The 21,592-nt window shown below is 39.0% G+C and overlaps 1 protein-coding gene across 1 annotated transcript; it reads right to left on the bottom strand.

Annotated features, from left to right (window-relative positions):
• Window positions 1-3,680: 3,680 nt before the first annotated feature.
• LOC140592305 (myosin heavy chain, fast skeletal muscle-like) lies at window positions 3,681-17,236 on the bottom strand. Its single transcript, XM_072715608.1, has 40 exons — window positions 17,145-17,236; window positions 16,185-16,397; window positions 15,841-15,984; window positions 15,598-15,754; window positions 15,398-15,425; window positions 15,188-15,299; window positions 15,015-15,107; window positions 14,856-14,919; window positions 14,672-14,770; window positions 14,489-14,592; window positions 14,241-14,379; window positions 14,040-14,158; window positions 13,643-13,792; window positions 13,364-13,534; window positions 12,971-13,277; window positions 12,768-12,838; window positions 12,591-12,678; window positions 11,960-12,077; window positions 11,723-11,846; window positions 11,488-11,624; window positions 10,783-11,038; window positions 10,406-10,648; window positions 10,144-10,320; window positions 9,919-10,064; window positions 9,722-9,812; window positions 9,257-9,646; window positions 9,041-9,167; window positions 8,842-8,960; window positions 8,298-8,494; window positions 8,022-8,205; window positions 7,738-7,903; window positions 7,486-7,610; window positions 6,919-7,227; window positions 6,633-6,836; window positions 5,799-5,924; window positions 5,524-5,694; window positions 5,226-5,330; window positions 5,023-5,118; window positions 4,214-4,345; window positions 3,681-3,812 (listed from the first exon to the last, which is right to left on the bottom strand). Exons 2-40 carry the CDS (start codon window positions 16,383-16,385, stop codon window positions 3,795-3,797), a joined length of 5,808 nt encoding a protein of 1,935 aa, XP_072571709.1. The 5' UTR covers window positions 16,386-16,397; window positions 17,145-17,236; the 3' UTR covers window positions 3,681-3,794.
• Window positions 17,237-21,592: the final 4,356 nt, after the last annotated feature.

Genomic DNA, 21,592 nt, shown 5'->3' with positions numbered 1-21,592 from the left:
TCTGAAGAGTATATATGGCAACGAGGGATCTGATTATACAATCCAGTTGTAGGATTTATAATCTAGTGAAACAGTTTTCCTTCAGAGTGGTGATATGATACTGACAATTGATGACAGGGGAATATTAAAAATTCTGGAGTGATTACACATGCGACAAAGTGGGATCAGGCCATATACCCCATAAAATGTAACACCTGATATCTTACCCATAGCTGTATGTTCTTATTAGGACAAAATATAAATATAGCTGCATGATCAGCTTGGCTGTCAAAGCATCGCTGTCACTGTGTTGTGATGTTATTGGGAATTTGTATCAAATCTACTTTGATATTCGGCAGTGTGGAAGCTCGGGTCGCTTAGATGTTGGGTTTAGAGGAAAATCATGCAGAAAAGTAAGTGACCTTTACCGCTGAAACTTCTTTAAAATGTAATATAAACTATTAGATAAAGGATTGTGTTTTTCAGCAGATCTACAGGATGCAGTTTATCTGAAAGTGTTTATCTGCTTCATGTTTTTTGTTTGTTTTAAAATGATTATGCAATGTTATGTGACTAATGCAGTTCTTTCATATGATTCTATGTCCTTGCTGTATTGCTGTTGTTTTTGGATTATATTAATTGAATAATTCACCCCTATATCCATCCACGCCTGCATCCATCATCCATCCACTAAGTCAGGGCTACAGGTATCCTATACCAGGCAGCAGAGGGTGCAAAGATAGGGACAGAATGCCAGTATAACCCAGGACTGAGACATACAGTCATAGGCAAAAGTTTTAAGAATGACACAAGTATTGGTTTTGACAAAGTTTGCTGTTTCAGTGTTTGTAGATCTTTTTTCAGATGTTTCTATTGTATACTGAAATATAATTACAAGCATTTCATAAGTGTCAAATTCAATTTTATTTATCCCCGAGGGGCAATTAAGGATCAAAGGCTTTTATTGACAATTACATTAAGTTTATGCAAAGAGTCAATATTTGCAGTGTTGGCCCTTCTTTTACAAGACCTCTGCAATTCGCCCTGGCATGCTGTCAATCAACTTCTGGAATTTGTGGGTTTTTGGTTGTCTACCCACCTCTTGAAGATTGACCACAAGTTCTCAATGGGATTAAGGTCTGGGGAGTTGCCTGGCCATGGACCTATAATGTTGATGTTTTGTTCGCCAGGCCACTTAGTTATCACTTTTGCCTTATGGCACGGTGCTCCATCATGCTGGAAAAGGCATTGTTCATCACCAAACTGTTCTTGGATGGTTGGAAGAAGTTGTTCTCGGAGGACATTTTGGTATCATTCTGTATTCATGGCTGTGTATGAGTGAGCCCACTCCCTTGGCTGAGAAGCAACCCCACACATGAATGGTCTCAGGATTCTTTAGTGTTGGCATGACACAGGACTGATGGTAGCACCGATGGTAGTTTCTTGGGTGCCCTGAAGCCTACTTCACAACAATTGAACCTCTCTCCTTGAAGTTCTTGATGATCCGATAAATGGTTGATTTAAGTGCAGCAATATTCTTGCTTGTGAAGCCTTTATTGTGTAAAGCAGTGATGACTGCACATGTTTCCTTACAGGTAAGCATGGTTAACAGAGGAAGAACAATGATTTCAATCACCACCTCCTTGTAAAGCATCCAGTCTGCTATTCTAACTCAATCAGCATGACAGAGTGATCTCCGGCCTTGTCCTTGTCAACACTCTTACCTTGGTTAACAAGAGAATTACTGAAATGATGTCAGCAGGTCATTTTCTGGCAGGGCAGAAATGCAGTGGAAATGGGATTTTTGGGATTAAGTTCATTTTCATTGTAAAGAGGGACTATGCATCTGTTCACTCTTCATACCGTTCTGAAGTATATGCAAATTATCATCATAAAAACTGAGACAACAGACTTTGTGAAAACCAATACTTGTGTCATTCTCAAAAGTTTTGACCACAACTGTACACACACAGTCACACACTTTGGACTGTGGGAGGAAACCTATACAACATAGGGAGAATATTCACACAAGGACATTAATAGTGCAAGCGAAGATTAGTAATATCCAGTGCTTAATCTGTGCCAGGAACTTGCCAGAGCTCAGCTGAGGGACCTCTGGTTCAGAGCAGTCTGCACTCCAGCACCTCTCAGGTACGCTCTGCCACCTCACACACTACACCCAATATAATTACACTTAAAATTAGAGTTAAGATTTGGAATGTATATTTATAAAATCGGTTGTATTGTATGATTTTTTTACATGTCTATGCAGAAATTAGTATGTTTTGCTTATTTGACTTTTCATTTGACAGGGAAAAACCGCATCAAGCACACAGACAAAATCCACATTTTGGCCACCACAAATGTATTTTCAAATGTATTTGTATATATGCTAATAATATACAAATGTAGTTACATTCTGGACCGTTGAACTCTAATAGGGTTAGTCTGGGGTAAGATTCAGTTTAACGTAGCTAACAGGTATCGAAGAAAATATTGCATTGTTACGTGTACTACAGTGAAATCATAGATATTTTTGTTCAAAGCAAACTGTTGTCTAGGTTTGCTTCTGGGAAATCATTTTCAATCATACAGTACAGAAGTCTCAGCTGAATCTAAAAAACTGTGCACAAAAATAGAGTACATTGACTCCACTCAGAATATCTTGGATCTTGCATCTTAATGAAAAATGCCAATGCGCCATTATTTAGTCAAAAAAAGAAAGAAAACTTTCTCTCTCCACACTAGATATCAAGTTTTTCCTCTAGAGTAGTAAAAGATTATTGAGCATTTAAGCATTCCTTCAAAGTGTGAACATCTGGGTCCATTTTAAAGAACATGTTAGAACATGTAAAGAAATTCACTCAGGAAATTGGTAATTGTGTCAAGTAATTGAAATGTGTTAATACCATGAATCTGAAATGAATTTAAGGCTATGTATATGTGTTGTATGATATTTCAAAAGTGTATTTTCATTATGAAATTGATAAGAGAACAATATATATGAGTACCGGTCTTTTTCTCCAAGAGAAATCCAGGTTGCCAGTTATCCTCCTGTCTGGACCGCACCACTGCGGCCTTAAACCACTTTTGAAGTTTGGAGCATATATATATCAGGACTTTGTTCATTCAAATTCCTCTGCTGACCCTAGGAGAACAAGCTCCTCCTTTGAGTCTGGTTCCTCCCAAGATTTCTTCCTGCTAGGGAGTTTTCACTTGTCATTGTCGCTTCTGGTTTGCTGTATATTACAAATGTTTGGCACTGGGCAGGAATAATGTAAAGCTCTTTGAAGCAATGTAATGTTATTAAAATGCACTATGCAAATTGAATTGAATTGAATCCTAGGTTATATGTGAAAAAGAAACATGAATGACCTGTTATAGACTGTAATTTATTGCTTTATAAAACTATATCTAAGAGTCTACAACAAAATTTTGACAAGGGGTTTTTGGAAATCTGTATGATTCAAAAGCCATTTCCATGACATTTTACCTGTTTTAGTGCTATTGGAAATGTGGTCTTTTGTAAAATTTTGGGAGAGAAATTAATGTCATACACATATTAATGCCACACAATGCCATAAAAATTTTAGTTGCTTTTAAAATAGTCTGACAGTGCTTTAAGATCTGTAGAGTATTAATGATCGATTTCAGTGTAATAAAACTGATGCATAGACATATTAATGAAAAAAATTACCAGGTTTTTTGCAGACATGAATAAGTAACTTTATTGACAATTTTTTGCAGAAGGACAATTCACAAGAAAGTCATATTATATGGTTTCTCGTTACTTTGTCTCATGTTGTTTTCATCCCTCATTCGGCCTCCTTGCCCTTAAAAGAAATAAGAAAACCAGTTAGAATGCTTTCGATTCTTTATATTTGCTTTCACAGTTATAGTAACACAATTTATTATGCAGTAAAAGTTAAAAATCTCTGGTAAATACCTCTCTAATATATTCAGTATTATAATGATATAGAGTATGTGGAGTTAGCACAGTCCATGAGCACTGTAGCCTCCCGCCTCCAGGGTTTAAATCCCTCCCCTCACTGTATGTATGAAGTTTATAGGTCCTCCCAGTGTCTGTGGGTCCAGTCATTAGGTGGATTGATGTCTCTAAATTGCTGATAGTCAGTGTGGCAGACGGATATCCATCCCGGACGTACGTTGCCTTTTACCTGACATCATTAACCATTGGGTGCAGTGTGATAGGCATGACTGGAGCTTATTATACCTTTCCAGCTTCACGGCTCTTGACTCTCAGCTTGTTGACCTGAGACTCAGCGATGTCGGCACGCTCCTGGGCTTCCTCCATCTCATGCTGCACCTTCCTGAACCTGGACAGGTGAGTGTTGGCCTGCTCCTCCTGTGCAGCAATCAAAGACCTCATCAGTTCAAGTTGGCATTTTCATAGATCGATTTACAGATAATTCATGTTGAGAATTTCACCATTATCTGGACCATATTCTTAATTTTTTATAGGTAAAGAATTTTTGGGAAATATTAGAAATTGGCACTGTTGAAGATATAAATAAATTCTACTCTTTAAAGACTCAAAATGTAAAACATTTTAAAGATAATCTCTTGCTTCAATATGCAGTTCATACAGTCATAATATTTCATCAGATAATCAGTGTTGTGTCGGACGGGACAAAGGACACAGGAATAGGGATCAGGGCAAAAACAAGATGGGTTTAGTCTAAATCAAAAGACAGGGAAGCTCAAAACTGGGACTCACAACTAAACTAAACTAACAGAGATAGAAACGTCAATGTCAGGCTTGGGGAGCACAGGACTGGGAGGCACTTATAACAGTGACTAACAAGGGAGCACAACGAGAGACAGTTGTAGTGAATCACAGTAGGGTAGAAATGAGAAGTAAGACAGATGCGGAATAGACGTGGCTCAAAACAGAAGGATCAGCTTGGCAGGGCTTGACAATGGTCAGAATGAGTTTAATGCAAATTGTGTGGAAATCATGTTATGGCTCATCTCTGGAATTAGGAAATTAGAATCTTACTGTATATAGGAAATGATACTTACAGCTTCCTCAGCCTGTCTCTTGTAGGACTTCACTTTCAGCTGCAGCTTGTCCACCAGATCCTGCAGTCTGTTCACATTCTTCTTGTCCTCCTCAGTCTACAGTAAGTATAGATTATTAGATACCTGCAGTCCTCACTTTAATTTTTGCCATGTTTCTGTAAACATTATCATAAACATTTATTGAAACATTTTGTAAAATCTACCTGGTAGGTAAGCTCCTTCACCCTCCTCTCGTATTTTCGGACACCTTTGACAGCATCGGCTCCACGTCTCTGTTCAGCTTCAACCTCAGATTCCAGCTCGCGTACCTTAAATGTAAAAATTTTGATTTTTTTTCCTGTGGCTTTCTCAAACATTTGTCAAATGGTAAGGCAGTAATATGCTAATAATATACAAAATATGGATAATGTAAGTCCATCCATTTTTTTCACTTTAAAGTTACCAAATGATAAGAGATTAGTAGCCTTCTCATAAACACAGTTTATCAGTTGTACTGCTCACCCTGGCTTCCAGTTTCTGGAGCTGTTTCTTTCCACCCTTCATGGCCAGGCTCTCAGCTTCATCCAGACGGTGCTGCAGGTCCTTCACTGTGACCTCGAGGTTCTTCTTCATCCTCTCCAGGTGGGCGCTGGTGTCCTGCTCCTTCTTCAGCTCCTCTGCCATCATGGCAGCCTGAAAGGTTCATTCGCAATTTTTGTTTATACGAATGATGTTGGTCCTGGATATTCTACTGTTTTACGATCTCAAAGTAATTTTTGTTTTAATACGTGACTCACATCAGTAATGGCCTTCTTGGCCTTCTCCTCTGCATTTCTGGCTTCCTGAATGGCATCGTCCACCTCACCCTGGACCTGAACAAGGTCACCTTCAAGCTTCTTCTTGGTGTTAATCAGGCTGGTATTCTGAAAGACATTGACGGGTCATGGAAAACCTAGAAAAATTTTGGAATTTTGAAATAATTTTTCCAGGCCCTGGATAAGTTTTGGAATTGTTGGATAGAGAGGAAAAGTTTTGGAAACTAGCCTTGTTCATTTTTGTTTCCCGCTTCGTTAATATATATGCATATGCATTAACGGAAATATGTGACTGGAAATCAGTAGTTAACTACCTTGGTAAACATCCGTTTCCGCACAGATTTCGTGTATTTCAGATCGCTGCTTTTTTGCTCACTAATCCAGTTTTTATTGTTTTATTTATTTATTTTTTTGCACGTATTTGAATTTTATTGATCACAGTTTCCTGTCTTTGACTCCATTTGCCTCTACCAATCATAAGGTATGTATAATTATTTTAATATTTTCTTAATAATTGAATTATTTGCACATTGGTGAAGGTTGTCCACCATCTGTGTTTATTTGGTAAGCAGATTGACTATTATTATACCGGAAATTGAAATATTATTATCTGAAACTGCATGATCATCAAAGCAAAGTTGTGGGTTTTGGAAAATTTTCTTATGGTACTGGAAAAGTTTAGGAAAAGTCATGGAAAATTATTCTGCCAGAATTGGGGGAACCCTGCATTGATGTATTTTCATTATTATAACAAATACATTCAATTGGAGCAATGGAGCAGGAGATCATGCATAACTTTTGACGTTTCAAACATACCTGGGAGTGCAGCAGTCCAACACGCTCACTGGCATCAACCAGCTCCTGCTCGGCCACTTTGCGGCCTCTCTCTGTCTGCTCCAGAGCAGCCCTCAGCTCCTCTGTCTCAGCCAGCATCAGAGTGTTCCTGCGCTCCACCATGGCAACCTGCTCCTTCATGTCCTCCTGTCCCCTGACTGCTTCATCAAGATGCAGTTGGGCATCCTTTAGGATAACACATCTTCCATTATCTTCTTATTCAGAGATACACTCTCCCCTTTTATTGTCAGGATAACTGTATACATACCTTAAGCTGTCCCTGGATATTTCTCAGTTGTTTCTGGGCCTCAGCAGCCTGACGGTTGGCATGGCTGAGCTGAATCTCCATTTCATTGAGGTCTCCCTCCATCTTCTTCTTGACCCTCAGAGCATCATTTCTGCTCCTGACTTCTGCATCCAAAGTGGTCTGCATGGAATCAATGACCCTCTGGCTGTTCCTCTTGATCTGCTCCATCTCCTCATCTTTCTCAGCCAGCTTCCTGTCAATTTCACCCTTGACCTGGTTGAGCTCCAGCTGGACACGTAGGATCTTAGACTCCTCATGCTCCAGTGTACCCTGTGAAAATAAATGATAAAAAGATGCATGTAATGCCCAATGTATCTCAGCATTATTTTATGTGGTGTTGCTGTTTTATGGGTGTGATCAGGGTACTGCTGGAGATTTTGTGCCCCATAAAGCGTGTTGTATTGGGCCCCCAACCCAGACCAATCCAATTATGTTTGAAAATTTTTAGGGACCTGGTCAGCCAGGGGCCCTAGGAATGGGTGTAACTCCCCCCCACACACCTTTTTGCCCCCCCCTGGGTGTAATTACCTCAGCTTCCTCTAGAGCAGTCTGGATTTCTGACTTTTCTGTCTCTACAGTCTTCTTGGCCTTCTCAAGCTCATGGATGGTCTTTCCAGTCTCACCGATTTGTTCAGTCAGGTCTGAGATCTCCTCTGAAGAGTGAATAAATAGGTATTATTATGGAAGGAAATGAATCTAATTAATATTGTTTAGTAATAGGGTATAATGAATGTAATATTAATGGAGTTTGAATCTATCAGAATCAATATGGAAACATACGCTGCAGGTTCTTGTTCTCTCTCTTCATGGTCTCCAGGTGGTCCAGAGTTTCCTCATAGGAGTTCTTCATCTTGAACAGTTCAGTACTGAGAGAACGAGCCTCTTTCTGAGCCCCTTCCAGCTCTGCCTGACTTTCCTCACACTTCTGTTTCCATTCTGCCAGGACCTAGAAAATATTGAACACAAAATCAAGATGAAGGCAGGTAGTTAGCATTAGAAGTAAATTTCTCCTTCATGTCTATGCTGGCAAACTGGCCAGGAATTCTCTCAATATATTTCTTTACCTTGTCAAAGTTTCTCTGCTTCTTATCCAGATTAGCAGCCAAAGAGTTTGCCCTCTCTACATCGATCATGAGGTCCTCCACCTCACCCTGCAGTCTCTGTTTGGTCTTCTCCAGAGAAGCACATTTGGCATTGACAGCCTCAATAGATTCCTCTGCATCCTGCAGACGCTGAGCAAGCTTTTTCCTGTGGAGAGTGAAATTTTAGTTTCACTGGAATTATCTTTACATAAATTTATGCAGTTAAGTGAATATATACTGTAGAATCAGTGTAGTTACTTGGCCTCCTCAAGCTCCTCAGTACGCTGGATGGCATCAGTCTCATATTTGGTCCTCCACTGAGCCACCTCACTGTTAGCCTTGGACATTCCACGCTGCAGTTCAGCCTTGGCCTCCTGCTCCTCCTCATATTGCTCTCTGAGGAGGTCACAGTCATGGCGAGCTGATTGCACAGCGTGGGCCAGAGCATTCTTGGCCTATGAATGAAAAAAGAAAAAACAGTTTGACTATGTTTCTAGGGCTGTCACTATCAGTAATATCAATAATATATGCATTGCAATTGGTGGGTGACAAGAACCGACCACCCAGTCACTGTCAGGTGCACACTCAGTCAGACATACAGTCAATTCAGACACTCCAATTCATTCTTGTTGCATGTTTTTGAAGGAGGAACAAAGTGAACGAGAACGGGTCACAAAAAGACATTCATCTTCCACTGTTTGAAAATATTATGTATACCATAGAGATGATATTGCTCTAAATCAATATTGACATGAAAACATGTATCATACTCGTTGATATTTTGAACTACAGTTCTAGTTACCTTGACTTCCTCTTCAACATGCCTCTTGAGCTCCTCAATCTGCTGTGTGTAGGCCTGTTTACCTCTAGTCAGCTGGGAAACAAGAGCTTCTTTCTCCTCAAGCTGACGACCAAATTCACCTAAAGAAGTGAAACAAAATCATATTATGTTGCACTTCTCTTGATATTTATTGCATAAAAGTAGTCTGTATTTTACTTACCATTCTCTGTCTGGAGTCTTGCTCTCTGTGCACTCATATCATTCAACTGACGAATATTTTCATCACTCTTTGACTTAAGTTCACTTAGTTGATCTTCAAGGGTGCGGCACATTTTCTCCAGGTTGGCCTGTCAGAATTTAATTTATTTTTTTTGTAAAGAAGTATGATGTCCACAAATCGGCTTTAATCGCCTCAAACATCCTAGTTTCCTCATACCTTTGATTTTGCAACAGCCTCCATGTTGCTGCTCAGGTCATCGATTTCCATTTTGTATTCACTCTTCTCCTTCTCCAGCTTCTGCTTGACACGCTGAAGGTTGTCGATTTGTTCTCCCAGCTCTGCTACACTGTCAGCCTGCTTCTTACGGAGGGCAGCAGCTGTAGCCTCATGCTGCAGGGTGGACTCTTCAAGATCACGCCGCAGCTTCTGGAACTCAGCCTCACGCTTCTTGTTCATCTCGATCTGAGCAGCAGTTGCACCACCAGCTTCCTCAAGCCTCTCACTGATCTCCTCAAGTTCCCTGGACAGATCAGCCCTCTGTTTCTCAACCTTGGCCCTGGCAGCACGTTCAGCCTCAATCTCTTCCTCCAGCTCCTCAATACGAGCCTAAAATACATGACAGTGTGTAAGTCATAGTACTAGATAGCTCCACATTGTTCATTTGAAGTACCAAGAGTTTACCTGCAGCTCTTTAATCTTCTTCTGAAGCTGAGCACCCAGTGTCTGTTCATCCTCAATTTTGCTCAGAAGCTGGCTAGTCTCAAAGTCCTTCCTGTGGACAGGAATCACACATTCTCAGTATTCAGTATCAGTTTTAAACTTGTGGATAAACTAGGGACTGAGGTTTTCTCACAGTTTTATTTTAACAATATTCTTACTTCTTTATCTTCTCCTCTGACTGCTGCTTATCATTCTCCAGGTCCATTATAGATTCCTGGGCAAGTTTCAGGTCTCCCTCAAGCTTTCTCTTGGCTCTCTCAAGATCCATGCGTAGCTTTTTCTCTTGTTCCAAAGAGCCTTCAAGCTATAGATAAAATCAAGTTATTGATCTGAAACATATTTTTCGGTATTTAGAGCCATAATACAATGATTATTTTCCTTACATCATCCACTTGCTGTTCAAGCTTGGTCTTGGCTTTGGTCAGAGTGTTGACTTTGTCTTCTTCTGCTTGGAGATCATCCAGGGTCTGCTGGTGTGACTCTTGGAGGGCTTTCTTTTCCTTGGTCAGCTTGGCAATGCTCTCATCTTGAGTGGCCATCTCCTCAGTAAGGTTTTTAACCTGAGAGGAAAGCATTCCATACTTGGTTACATAGAGTTAAGGAAATAGTCAAAATGTATAAGATTTTTCATGATTTAACATTAACCTTGTTTTCCGTGGCATGTTTCTCCTTCTCCACTTTAGCCAAGGTCAGCTCCAAGTCATCAATGTCTTTCTTTAGCTCAGAACATTCATCCTCCAGTTTCCTCTTCTTGGCAGTCAACTCAGCATTGATTTCCTCCTCATCCTCCAGCCTCTCATTTGTCTCTTTGAGTTTTGCTTCAAGCTGGATTTTACTTTTGATGAGTCCCTCACACCTCTCCTCTGCGTCTGAGAGATTCTCAGTTTCCTAAATGTAAAACAAATTAACCATTTTTTCAAATTGCAAGATCAAAATTCCTCTATACTAAACAGTTTTTAGCAGTCATTATGGTTGGTTGAGTATTTTAATATCTCTATCCTGCAATCAGATTATTTACATACCGACTGCACTTGTAACAGCAGGTCATTCTTCTCCTGCAGCAGGGAAACCATTTTCTCCTCCAGCTCCTTCTTCTTGGCCAGTGCTTTCGTCAGCTCTTCTTTGGTCTTCTCAAAGTCCTCCTTCATGTTGGCCATTTCCTTCTCAGCTTCTGCGCTCTTCAGGAGTGGCTTGATCTTGAAGTACACTTTCATCCATGGCCAGGTTTTAACATTCATGAATGAGCGGATGTTGTATTGGATGCTGTAAATGGACTCTCTGAAGCAAGAGCACAAGAGAACTTGGTCTACAAAATTTGTACAGATTGTCCATTTGTTGTTCAAAATGACACATTGTAATAATTGCTAAAATAACTGACAACAATTCACAGTAATTAAATGAAACTGAATTTAAAAATTGCATGCTACTCAATACAGCATTTTGCTACATATCCATCCATCTATGCATCTTCTTATGGCTTTTCCCAGCCAAGGTTTCCTAGGGATCCTTGAGGCTGGTAAGCATGGGCACATGACTGAGGTACACCCAGAATGGGATGCCACTCCATACAAGGGCACGTCAACATGGAAATTCACATACACAGTCATGCACTGCAGGCATTTTAGAGACTCTCCTATCTACATGTGTTTGAACTGTGAGAGGAAAAGTACCCAGAAGAAAACCACGAGACACAGGGTACAAACATTCTAATGTCTTTAACAATTTACCTCCTCTCCATCATCTTTACAAACTCCCGTCTCATGAGGAAACCACGGCACAGGGCCTGAGTCATGGTGACCAAAGAGGCCAGTTTCTCATCTCGCATCTCCTCCAGTTGACCCAACAGACCGGCTTTGAAGAACACCTGGTAACAGATGTAGTAGATATTAGGTAAATAACAGGGTTATGAATCCTGTAATGTGTGTTAGAAATAGCACGACACAGGTATCTTCAGCCTTTTACCTTGGTGTGGCCAAACTTGTACTGAGTGTGGTCAACATCTATTGAACCCAAGAGTTTCTCTGAAGCCTTCTTGTTATCAATGAACTGTCCTTCCGGAATCACACTGGCATTCAGGACTTTGTATCTGTGATTTATGTTTAGCTGTTATTAGTTATGCATCTATTTACCAATGATATTTAATTAAGAAAGATATTCTGTTTATAGAATAATTCATGAAAGAGAAGTGTGTGAAATGACCTCTGCTTGAAGTCACCGTAGATGATTCTGCTGGGGAAACCCTTTCTGCAGATCCTGATACCTTCCAGCACACCGTTACACCTCAGCTGATGGATAACCAGGAAGTTCTCCATCAGACCTGGAGGAAATAAAGGAATTATACATAAAATCAGATTATACACTCCAGCCAACAAATCCGATTAGACAAGAGGTGAATGCTGTAATCAGAGTATACCTGTCTTCAAGGTATACCAAAGTATACCTGTCCTCAAGCATTTCAAATGAGATGTATCACTGCACTTTACAGATGTATCTAAGAACCATTATTTAATCTTAAATGATGCAAAGTAGTTGAGAGCGAGTGACCAGTGTTGTGTTGGAATGTAATCCAACAAAGTATTATCTGTTGTGACTAATTACTATTCGCTTCTAAATGTTACTCAGTGAACCATTGAATAAAAGCAATAACATACTGAAAGTCAAGCGGTTGTATTCCATGTCTATGATTTGGTCGTAGGCACCAGGCCACAGGCCGAGATTTATTGGGGTACAACCACACTCCTTCTCGTATGTTATTTCTTAAATAAACCTGGTGAAACTCCTTTAATCCTGATGTTTATGCACTTGATGTAATGTGCAGTGCTGGTCAAACCTGGTGTCTTTGATTCGTTTGGAATCAGGCAGCGCACAAAGTGAGGGTGAGTGCTTCTCAGGTTGGTCATCAGCTTGCCCAGGTTCTCCTGTAGGATGACAGGATGCATGTCATTGACATAAGATGGAGGCATGTATAGATATTGCAGACAGTAACCGATTACAATATGTACTGTACCCTGAACAGAGCAGACACAGTCTGGAAGGAGCCACCCTTCTTCTTGCCTCCCTTCTTGCCACCACCACCCTCTGTTTACATATAAAAAGTTTTTCATCATGATCTAATTTATTGATGTATATATAATTATGATTATCAGTCTTCCTGATCCTGTTATCTAAATCCTTTCTACAGTACATATACAAATCTGAAATTATAAATACCGTCTCCTGCACCATGTGTTGCATACAAAAAGGCCAGTAATTTCAGTGCAGACTTCTGGTAGAGTTGCACAACAGATTCATTCAGAGGATCCTTGTTCTTGTCCAGCCAGCCGGCGATGTTGTAATCCACAGTGCCAGCATAGTGCACCAGGGAGAAGTGGGCCTCAGCTTTGCCTTTGGCAGGTTTGGGCTTCTGGAAGGCGTTATTTTTGCCCATATGTTGGTCATACAGCTTGTTTTTGAAGCTTGTGTCTGTAGCCTTGGGGAACATGCACTCCTCTTCAAGGATGGAGAAGATGCCCATTGGCTGTTGGAGACACAACAGATTATTGATGCCTAATGATGAGATAATGGAGGAAGTTATTCACATACATCAATGTCCATTTTACAAACCTTCTCAATAAGCTCAATGCAGGCAGCCAAGTCCATACCAAAGTCAATGAACTCCCAATCAATCCCCTCTTTCTTGTACTCCTCTTGTTCCAGCACAAACATGGTATGGTTGAAGAACTGTTGTAGTTTCTCATTGGTGAAGTTGATGCACAGCTGCTCCAATGTGTTGAACTGATGAGAAAAACAGTACATATTATTCTACAAAGCAAATAAATAATATAATAATAAATGGAATGTCATTATTGTAAATAATAGATAACACTGAAAACATTCACTCACATCAAAGATTTCAAAGCCGGCGATATCCAGCACACCAATGAAGTACTGTCTCTGCTGCTTGGTGTCCAACATCTCATTGATGCGAATCACCATCCACAAGAACATTTTCTCGTAGACTGATTTGCAGAGGGCACTAACGGAATTGTTCACCTAATCATTGCAAAAAGAATATATTTTTTCTCTAAACTCTCATATATGGATTTACACATTAACATAGTAGCACTGTTAACCTTGTTTATAAAGAGTAGAATGTTTCTATGAGATATAATATTAATAATATAATTAAAATGAAATTTAACTCTTGTAGTGCCAAGTTTGTAGCAGTAGTAAGTGCAAATTATTCCAAACCTATTAAATATTCAGTGAATACATACAATGTTAACGCTGCATTCCTTACCTGAGGTACAGTCTGCCCCTTGGTCACAAACTCATTCCCGACCTTCACTCTGGGGTAGCACAGAGCCTTCAGCATGTCAGCTGAGTTCAGGCCCATGAGGTAGGCGATTTTATCGGCCACTGAAATATGAATAACATGTTTGGTTAATGATCTATAACTCTGGGTAGATTATTGTATGGTTGAGGTTATCATATCAGTTACCCTCAGTGCCATCAGGTTCTGCCTGCTCCTCTCTCTGCTTCTGCTTGAACGACATGCTCCCATGATGTATCACTGCTCCAGTCAGTTTGTAGATGCCTATTTTCTCCTCAGCATTAAAGCCCAAGATATCAATGGCAGTCTGCATAATTCAGAACAGAAACATGAATTTAATTCCAATACTGCTAAGACAGATTGCTGTTGTTACTGTGTGGTTAGAAGAACATGATGTGCATTAACCATTTACTCACATCTGTGGCTATAAATTCATCAACGTCATTGATACTTTTAACGGTAATCTCCCCTTGACTGATCATGGGGTAGTCGTATGGATTGGTGGTGATCAGAAGTGCCTCTGTAAAGATGAAGAAAATATTTGCAGATGTAAACTGCAGATACAAAACCCCAGTTTACCCCAGACACTCGGTACATACCAAGCAGCTCTGGTTTGTGGCCTGTCATAAGTTGATAGAAGATGTGGTAGCTTCTCTCAGCTGACAGCTGGAAAGTGACTCTTGACTTTTCTAGCAAATCTGTCAATAGGAGTTTGCAACATATTGATTTGTCTTTCTGTGCTGAATTAAATAGAAGTAAATCATTTGGTAGATGAGAACTTACAAGTTTCAATATCAGCAGAAGCCAGTTTCCCTGTTGGCCCAAAATGGATTCTGATGAATTTACCCTATAATATAATGAAAGTATTAGAACTTTAAAACAGTAATTTTGCAGCTAATTCTGGGAGTGAAATTTAAGGAAAAATTTGATTAAATAACTTACAAAACGAGAGGAGTTGTCATTCCTCACAGTCTTGGCATTACCATAAGCCTCCAGCAGAGGGTTCGCTGCAACAATTTGATCTTCCAGGGAACCCTACAGGAGACACTGGAACATTGAGACTCTTGCTTCTGTATATATGTTCCTTATTAATAGTCTTTGTTTTAATCTCTCACCTGCATTTTTCCAGGAACAGGCTCAGCTTTTTTCTTGTCTGAAGAGCCGACTGTGGCAAAATACTGGATGACACGTTTGGTGTTCACAGTCTTTCCTGCACCGGATTCTCCACTATGGGTGAGTATGGGAAATAGACTCAGGTGTAATGCGCGTTTTGGTTTTCAAGCTGCTCTTTTTTTGTTAAGGTTAGATAGCACTGAGATACTTACGTAATCAAGACTGACTGGTTCTCACGATCTGTAAGAATGATAAGGAAATGTGTTGTTTTATGTTTTGTAACCATGCATAGTTTTCACCCCTAAATAAACACATTGCATTACTGGCAAATCTGTTCATGTAAAATGTCCAATGTCGAATGACTGCTTATTGTACTAAAAATCATTAGATTCTCATTTTGGGTTATTCATACCTGTGTGCATGAACTGAAAGGCATTGTCAGAGATGGAGAAGATATGGGGAGGAGCTTCAATTCTCTTCTTGCCCCTGTAGCCGGCCACAACAACAGCATCGTACACTGGGAGCCACTTGTAGGGGTTCACAGTGACACAGAACAGCCCAGAGTAGGTCTGTAATACAGAAAGTAAACATTTATTCATACATGTACTTTTTTATATGAAAGGACGCATAAAACAGATTTAATGTAAAAACCTACATAGATCATCCATGCTGCGTAACGCTCTTTGAGGTTGAACAGCACAGCAGGCTCATTGAGGTGGGTCATCATGGCCATGTCCTCCATTTTATCGTACTTTGGAGGGTTCATGGGGTGAATATCATCCTCCTTAACTGTAATGGTCTGGTTTAAGAAGACACAGAGATTTGTCCCAAAAAAGTCACAAAAAAGACCTTTTAAATAAAAATGAATACATGAATTGCTTTATATACAAAACTGGTAGTGATTCCCATACTTCAAGTAGGACATATTTTAAAATGAAAAGCCTAATAATTTGTACTAATGATCTGTAATTAATCTGTTAGGTACACAGTTGTACTTACTTGCCCACACAAAGTCTTAACAGTGGCTTTGCCCCCCTCTCTACTTTGAAGAACCCCTTTGAGGTACATCTCCTTTGGTTCAGCCACAAAATAGGCCGTTTTGGCATCAAAGGGTTTGCTCTGGGCTTCAATCCTCTCTTTCTCTGGCTTCCGGAGGTAAATGGACGCCGGGCCAAAACACTCCATTTCTCCATCCCCCATGATGGCGGTTTACTGCAGAAGAAGATGGTCGAAGTTAGTACAGATTAAAAAACTTCAGTGCTTTAGCTGTATAGTCGATGATTATGTTTGGCAGTTTGAAATGGATATTTGACAGTAGGCTTCAGCATAGTTATACTTACTAAACTGATTTATTTATATATATTTTTCAGACTAATATTTAATAGATGACTACTGGTTGAAATCTATTTTCTTTACCTGCTTATCTAATGCATGGTCATGTTCAACTAAATCCTGTCAAACCCATTTGTAACTTTAAGAATGTTTTCCCTCTCATCAATCAACAAAATATTTAGTCTTACTCTTCTTATAGAAGTCTTTCCTCACCTATAAATCATACCCTCCTCGACTTTTAGGTCTGAATTCTCATATGTCTTTATTTTGTTTTCAGTTACGTAACGTCTTGTAGTTGTTATCCCGGTTTTGAAATTTACATGCACTCTGCTGGAAATTTCCTATTAAACTATATTTTACTAATTTTATGACTCCTACTTTCAGGTTTCTACAACTAGACAATGGTGTTTTAGAAACAAGTAAATTAAGGATTTTCAGCTGGTGTCTTTTGTGTGGTTTACCTGTATGAATTAGGGATCTGCTCAGTTAGAGTGGCAGATAATTCTACGGTGGGTCTATTGACTGAATTAACCTCAGATGTAATTGTGTGATTGTGATTTGCCACATGCTGTACTGTTCTCTTCCTTTTTATCACGGCTGTTAATAAAGGGAGCAGCTGTTATTTACCTCCTTGGATGACAACACAGAAGAGTAGTATGTAGACTGGAATCTGAAAAACATTATTGGTAATTTTCTTATCACAGCTATCATTAGTAGTATTGCATTTTACAGAAGGATGGCATCATTTACTTATTAAGAGAACTACCCATACCTAACAATTTAGGACTTTCACTAAGAATCCGATTTAAAAAAAAGCATAATTGTGCTCTGGATAATGAATTGTCTCAATGGCCCAAATTTAGGATTGGATTGGATGCAGCATCACATTAAGATTCACTCACCTGTGCTGGATGCCTAACAGTTCAGAGAAGATTCTGGAGCTGCTGCTTTTATAGAGACATGAGTGGTTGCTCAGCAAAAGGTTCCTGCTGTATTTGGTCATGTGCTTTGACACACTAACTGCTATCCTTACTGCTGTACGAAGAGAAGAGAAATTATTTTTAGCTCTTAAACATAAGGATTTTTTTAAATAAAGAAATCACCTGTTTTGAATTGTGCATTTGATAAAACTGTTAGTAGATTATATATGGATTAAATAATAACTGTGTTTCTGATTCTTTTACAGTTTCTCTTAGTAAATTGTTATCATTATTAAGAAGTTTTGTTTGCTCATTTAACTATTCCTGATAATATTTTTTTGCAATAATAATATAACTATTATAGTATCTTGTACTTTACAGTTCTACATGTGTTCTCTTGATTCTGAGCCATCATATTAACAGCTTTGGCACAGGCAGAGCAGAGTGCCTAATGTCACATGCCATTGCAGGGAAACTGCGCAACTGTTCAGTGTTCTACATTTTATAAGACATTTCCTGCCTGTATTAATTGCACAGGCATGAAATTTTAAAAATGTCAAAGTAATTATGTAGATAAAGCAATAAAACATCGCAGCTTTCACACCAGTCTTTAATTTGGTGAATAAACATGTTGAATAATGAAGAATAGGTTTGTCACACCACAACAGAGGTTGTGGAATCTAAGTAATTTAAATTGTGCTTCCTATGCCTTATAAACACTTTCATTTATATTTTTCCTTTATCATCACATCAGAAAATGTGCAGGAACTCACAAATTCATCCAGTTTTGACATGTTTTGCACACCTTTAATGTATATATATATTTTAATCTCAGGTTTAATCTGTTTCTCTCATAAGACATAGTGTGTATGAGACATATTGCAGTTATTAGTTATTGCTTGTGTCAAAGTCCCTGCATTGATGCTGTTTGTTTATAGCTGTCAGCACTCGTTATTTTCACTGACTTGCAAGCTAGAGCTTTAGAGAAACATGTCAGCCATATAAGTCAATATGAATATCACTGTTACCGTCAAACTACTATTAATAATACTATTAAGATATTTAAAATTAGCATTCAATATGTAGAGTCTGAATAATGGCAAGTTATACATTGCTTTGCTAAGATCTAACTCTTAAATTCAGTCTTTAAGGATTACGTCAACAATAGCATTGCCTTACTTTCGATAAACCAGATGGGAAACATGGTGAGGCAGCATAACCTTATTTTTTTCTGAAGAGTATATATGGCAACGAGGGATCTGATTATACAATCCAGTTGTAGGATTTATACTCTAGTGAAACAGTTTTCCTTCAGAGTGGTGATATGATACTGACAATTGATGACAGGGGAATATTAAAAATTCTGGAGTGATTACACATGCGACAAAGTGGGATCAGGCCATATACCCCATAAAATGTAACACCTGATATCTTACCCATAGCTGTATGTTCTTATTAGGACAAAATATAAATATAGCTGCATGATCAGCTTGGCTGTCAAAGCATCGCTGTCACTGTGTTGTGATGTTATTGGGAATTTGTATCAAATCTACTTTGATATTCGGCAGTGTGGAAGCTTGGGTCACTTAGAGGTTGGGTTTAGAGGAAAATCATGCAGAAAAGTAAGTGACCTTTACCGCTGAAACTTCTTTAAAATGTAATATAAACTATTAGATAAAGGATTGTGTTTTTCAGCAGATCTACAGGATGCAGTTTATCTGAAAGTGTTTATCTGCTTCATGTTTTTTGTTTGTTTTAAAATGATTATGCAATGTTATGTGACTAATGCAGTTCTTTCATATGATTCTATGTCCTTGCTGTATTGCTGTTGTTTTTGGATTATATTAATTGAATAATTCACCCCTATATCCATCCACGCATGTCTCCATCATCCAACCACTAAGTCAGGGCTACAGCTATCCTATACCAGGCAGCAGAGGGTGCAAAGATAGGGACAGAATGCCGGTATAACCCAGGACTGAGACATACAGTCATAGGCAAAAGTTTTAAGAATGACACAAGTATTGGTTTTGACAAAGTTTGCTGTTTCAGTGTTTGTAGATCTTTTTTCAGATGTTTCTATTGTATACTGAAATATAATTACAAGCATTTCATAAGTGTCAAATTCAATTTTATTTATCCCCGAGGGGCAATTAAGGATCAAAGGCTTTTATTGACAATTACATTAAGTTTATGCAAAGAGTCAATATTTGCAGTGTTGGCCCTTCTTTTACAAGACCTCTGCAATTCGCCCTGGCATGCTGTCAATCAACTTCTGGAATTTGTGGGTTTTTGGTTGTCTACCCACCTCTTGAAGATTGACCACAAGTTCTCAATGGGATTAAGGTCTGGGGAGTTGCCTGGCCATGGACCTATAATGTTGATGTTTTGTTCTCCAGGCCACTTAGTTATCACTTTTGCCTTATGGCACGGTGCTCCATCATGCTGGAAAAGGCATTGTTCATCACCAAACTGTTCTTGGATGGTTGGAAGAAGTTGTTCTTGGAGGACATTTTGGTATCATTCTGTATTCATGGCTGTGTATGAGTGAGCCCACTCCCTTGGCTGAGAAGCAACCCCACACATGAATGGTCTCAGGATTCTTTAGTGTTGGCATGACACAGGACTGATGGTAGCACCGATGGTAGTTTCTTGGGCGCCCTGAAGCCTTCTTCACAACAATTGAACCTCTCTCATTGAAGTTCTTGATGATCCGATAAATGGTTGATTTAGGTGCAGCAATATTCTTGCTTGTGAAGCCTTTATTGTGTAAAGCAGTGATGACTGCACATGTTTCCTTACAGGTAAGCATGGTTAACAGAGGAAGAACAATGATTTCAATCACCACCTCCTTGTAAAGCATCCAGTCTGCTATTCTAACTCAATCAGCATGACAGAGTGATCTCCGGCCTTGTCCTTGTCAACACTCTTACCTTGGTTAACAAGAGAATTACTGAAATAATGTCAGCAGGTCATTTTCTGGCAGGGCAGAAATGCAGTGGAAATGGGATTTTTGGGATTAAGTTCATTTTCATTGTAAAGAGGGACTATGCATCTGTTCACTCTTCATACCGTTCTGAAGTATATGCAAATTATCATCATAAAAACTGAGACAACAGACTTTGTGAAAACCAATACTTGTGTCATTCTCAAAAGTTTTGACCACAACTGTACACACACAGTCACACACTTTGGACTGTGGGAGGAAACCTATACAACATAGGGAGAATATTCACACAAGGACATTAATAGTGCAAGCGAAGATTAGTAATATCCAGTGCTTAATCTGTGCCAGGAACTTGCCAGAGCTCAGCTGAGGGACCTCTGGTTCAGAGCAGTCTGCACTCCAGCACCTCTCAGGTACGCTCTGCCACCTCACACACTACACCCAATATAATTACACTTAAAATTAGAGTTAAGATTTGGAATGTATATTTATAAAATCGGTTGTATTGTATGATTTTTTTACATGTCTATGCAGAAATTAGTATGTTTTGCTTATTTGACTTTTCATTTGACAGGGAAAAACCGCATCAAGCACACAGACAAAATCCACATTTTGGCCACCAAAATAGATGTAGTTACATTCTGGACCGTTGAACTCTAATAGGGTTAGTCTGGGGTAAGATTCAGTTTAACGTAGCTAACAGGTATCGAAGAAAATATTGCATTGTTACGTGTACTACAGTGAAATCATAGATATTTTTGTTCAAAGCAAACTGTTGTCTAGGTTTGCTTCTGGGAAATCATTTTCAATCATACAGAAGTCTCAGCTGAATCTAAAAAACTGTGCACAAAAATAGAGTACATTGACTCCACTCAGAATATCTTGGATCTTGCATCTTAATGAAAAATGCCAATGCGCCATTATTTAGTCAAAAAAAGAAAGAAAACTTTCTCTCTCCACACTAGATATCAAGTTTTTCCTCTAGAGTAGTAAAAGATTATTGAGCATTTAAGCATTCCTTCAAAGTGTGAACATCTGGGTCCTTTTTAAAGAACATGTTAGAACATGTAAAGAAATTCACTCAGGAAATTGGTAATTGTGTCAAGTAATTGAAATGTGTTAATACCATGAATCTGAAATGAATTTAAGGCTATGTATATGTGTTGTATGATATTTCAAAAGTGTATTTTCATTATGAAATTGATAAG

Source organism: Paramormyrops kingsleyae, chromosome 8 (genome assembly GCF_048594095.1).
Source record: "Paramormyrops kingsleyae isolate MSU_618 chromosome 8, PKINGS_0.4, whole genome shotgun sequence".
Lineage (NCBI taxonomy): Eukaryota > Metazoa > Chordata > Actinopteri > Osteoglossiformes > Mormyridae > Paramormyrops > Paramormyrops kingsleyae.
This window is presented reverse-complemented; position numbering and strand designations above follow the sequence as displayed.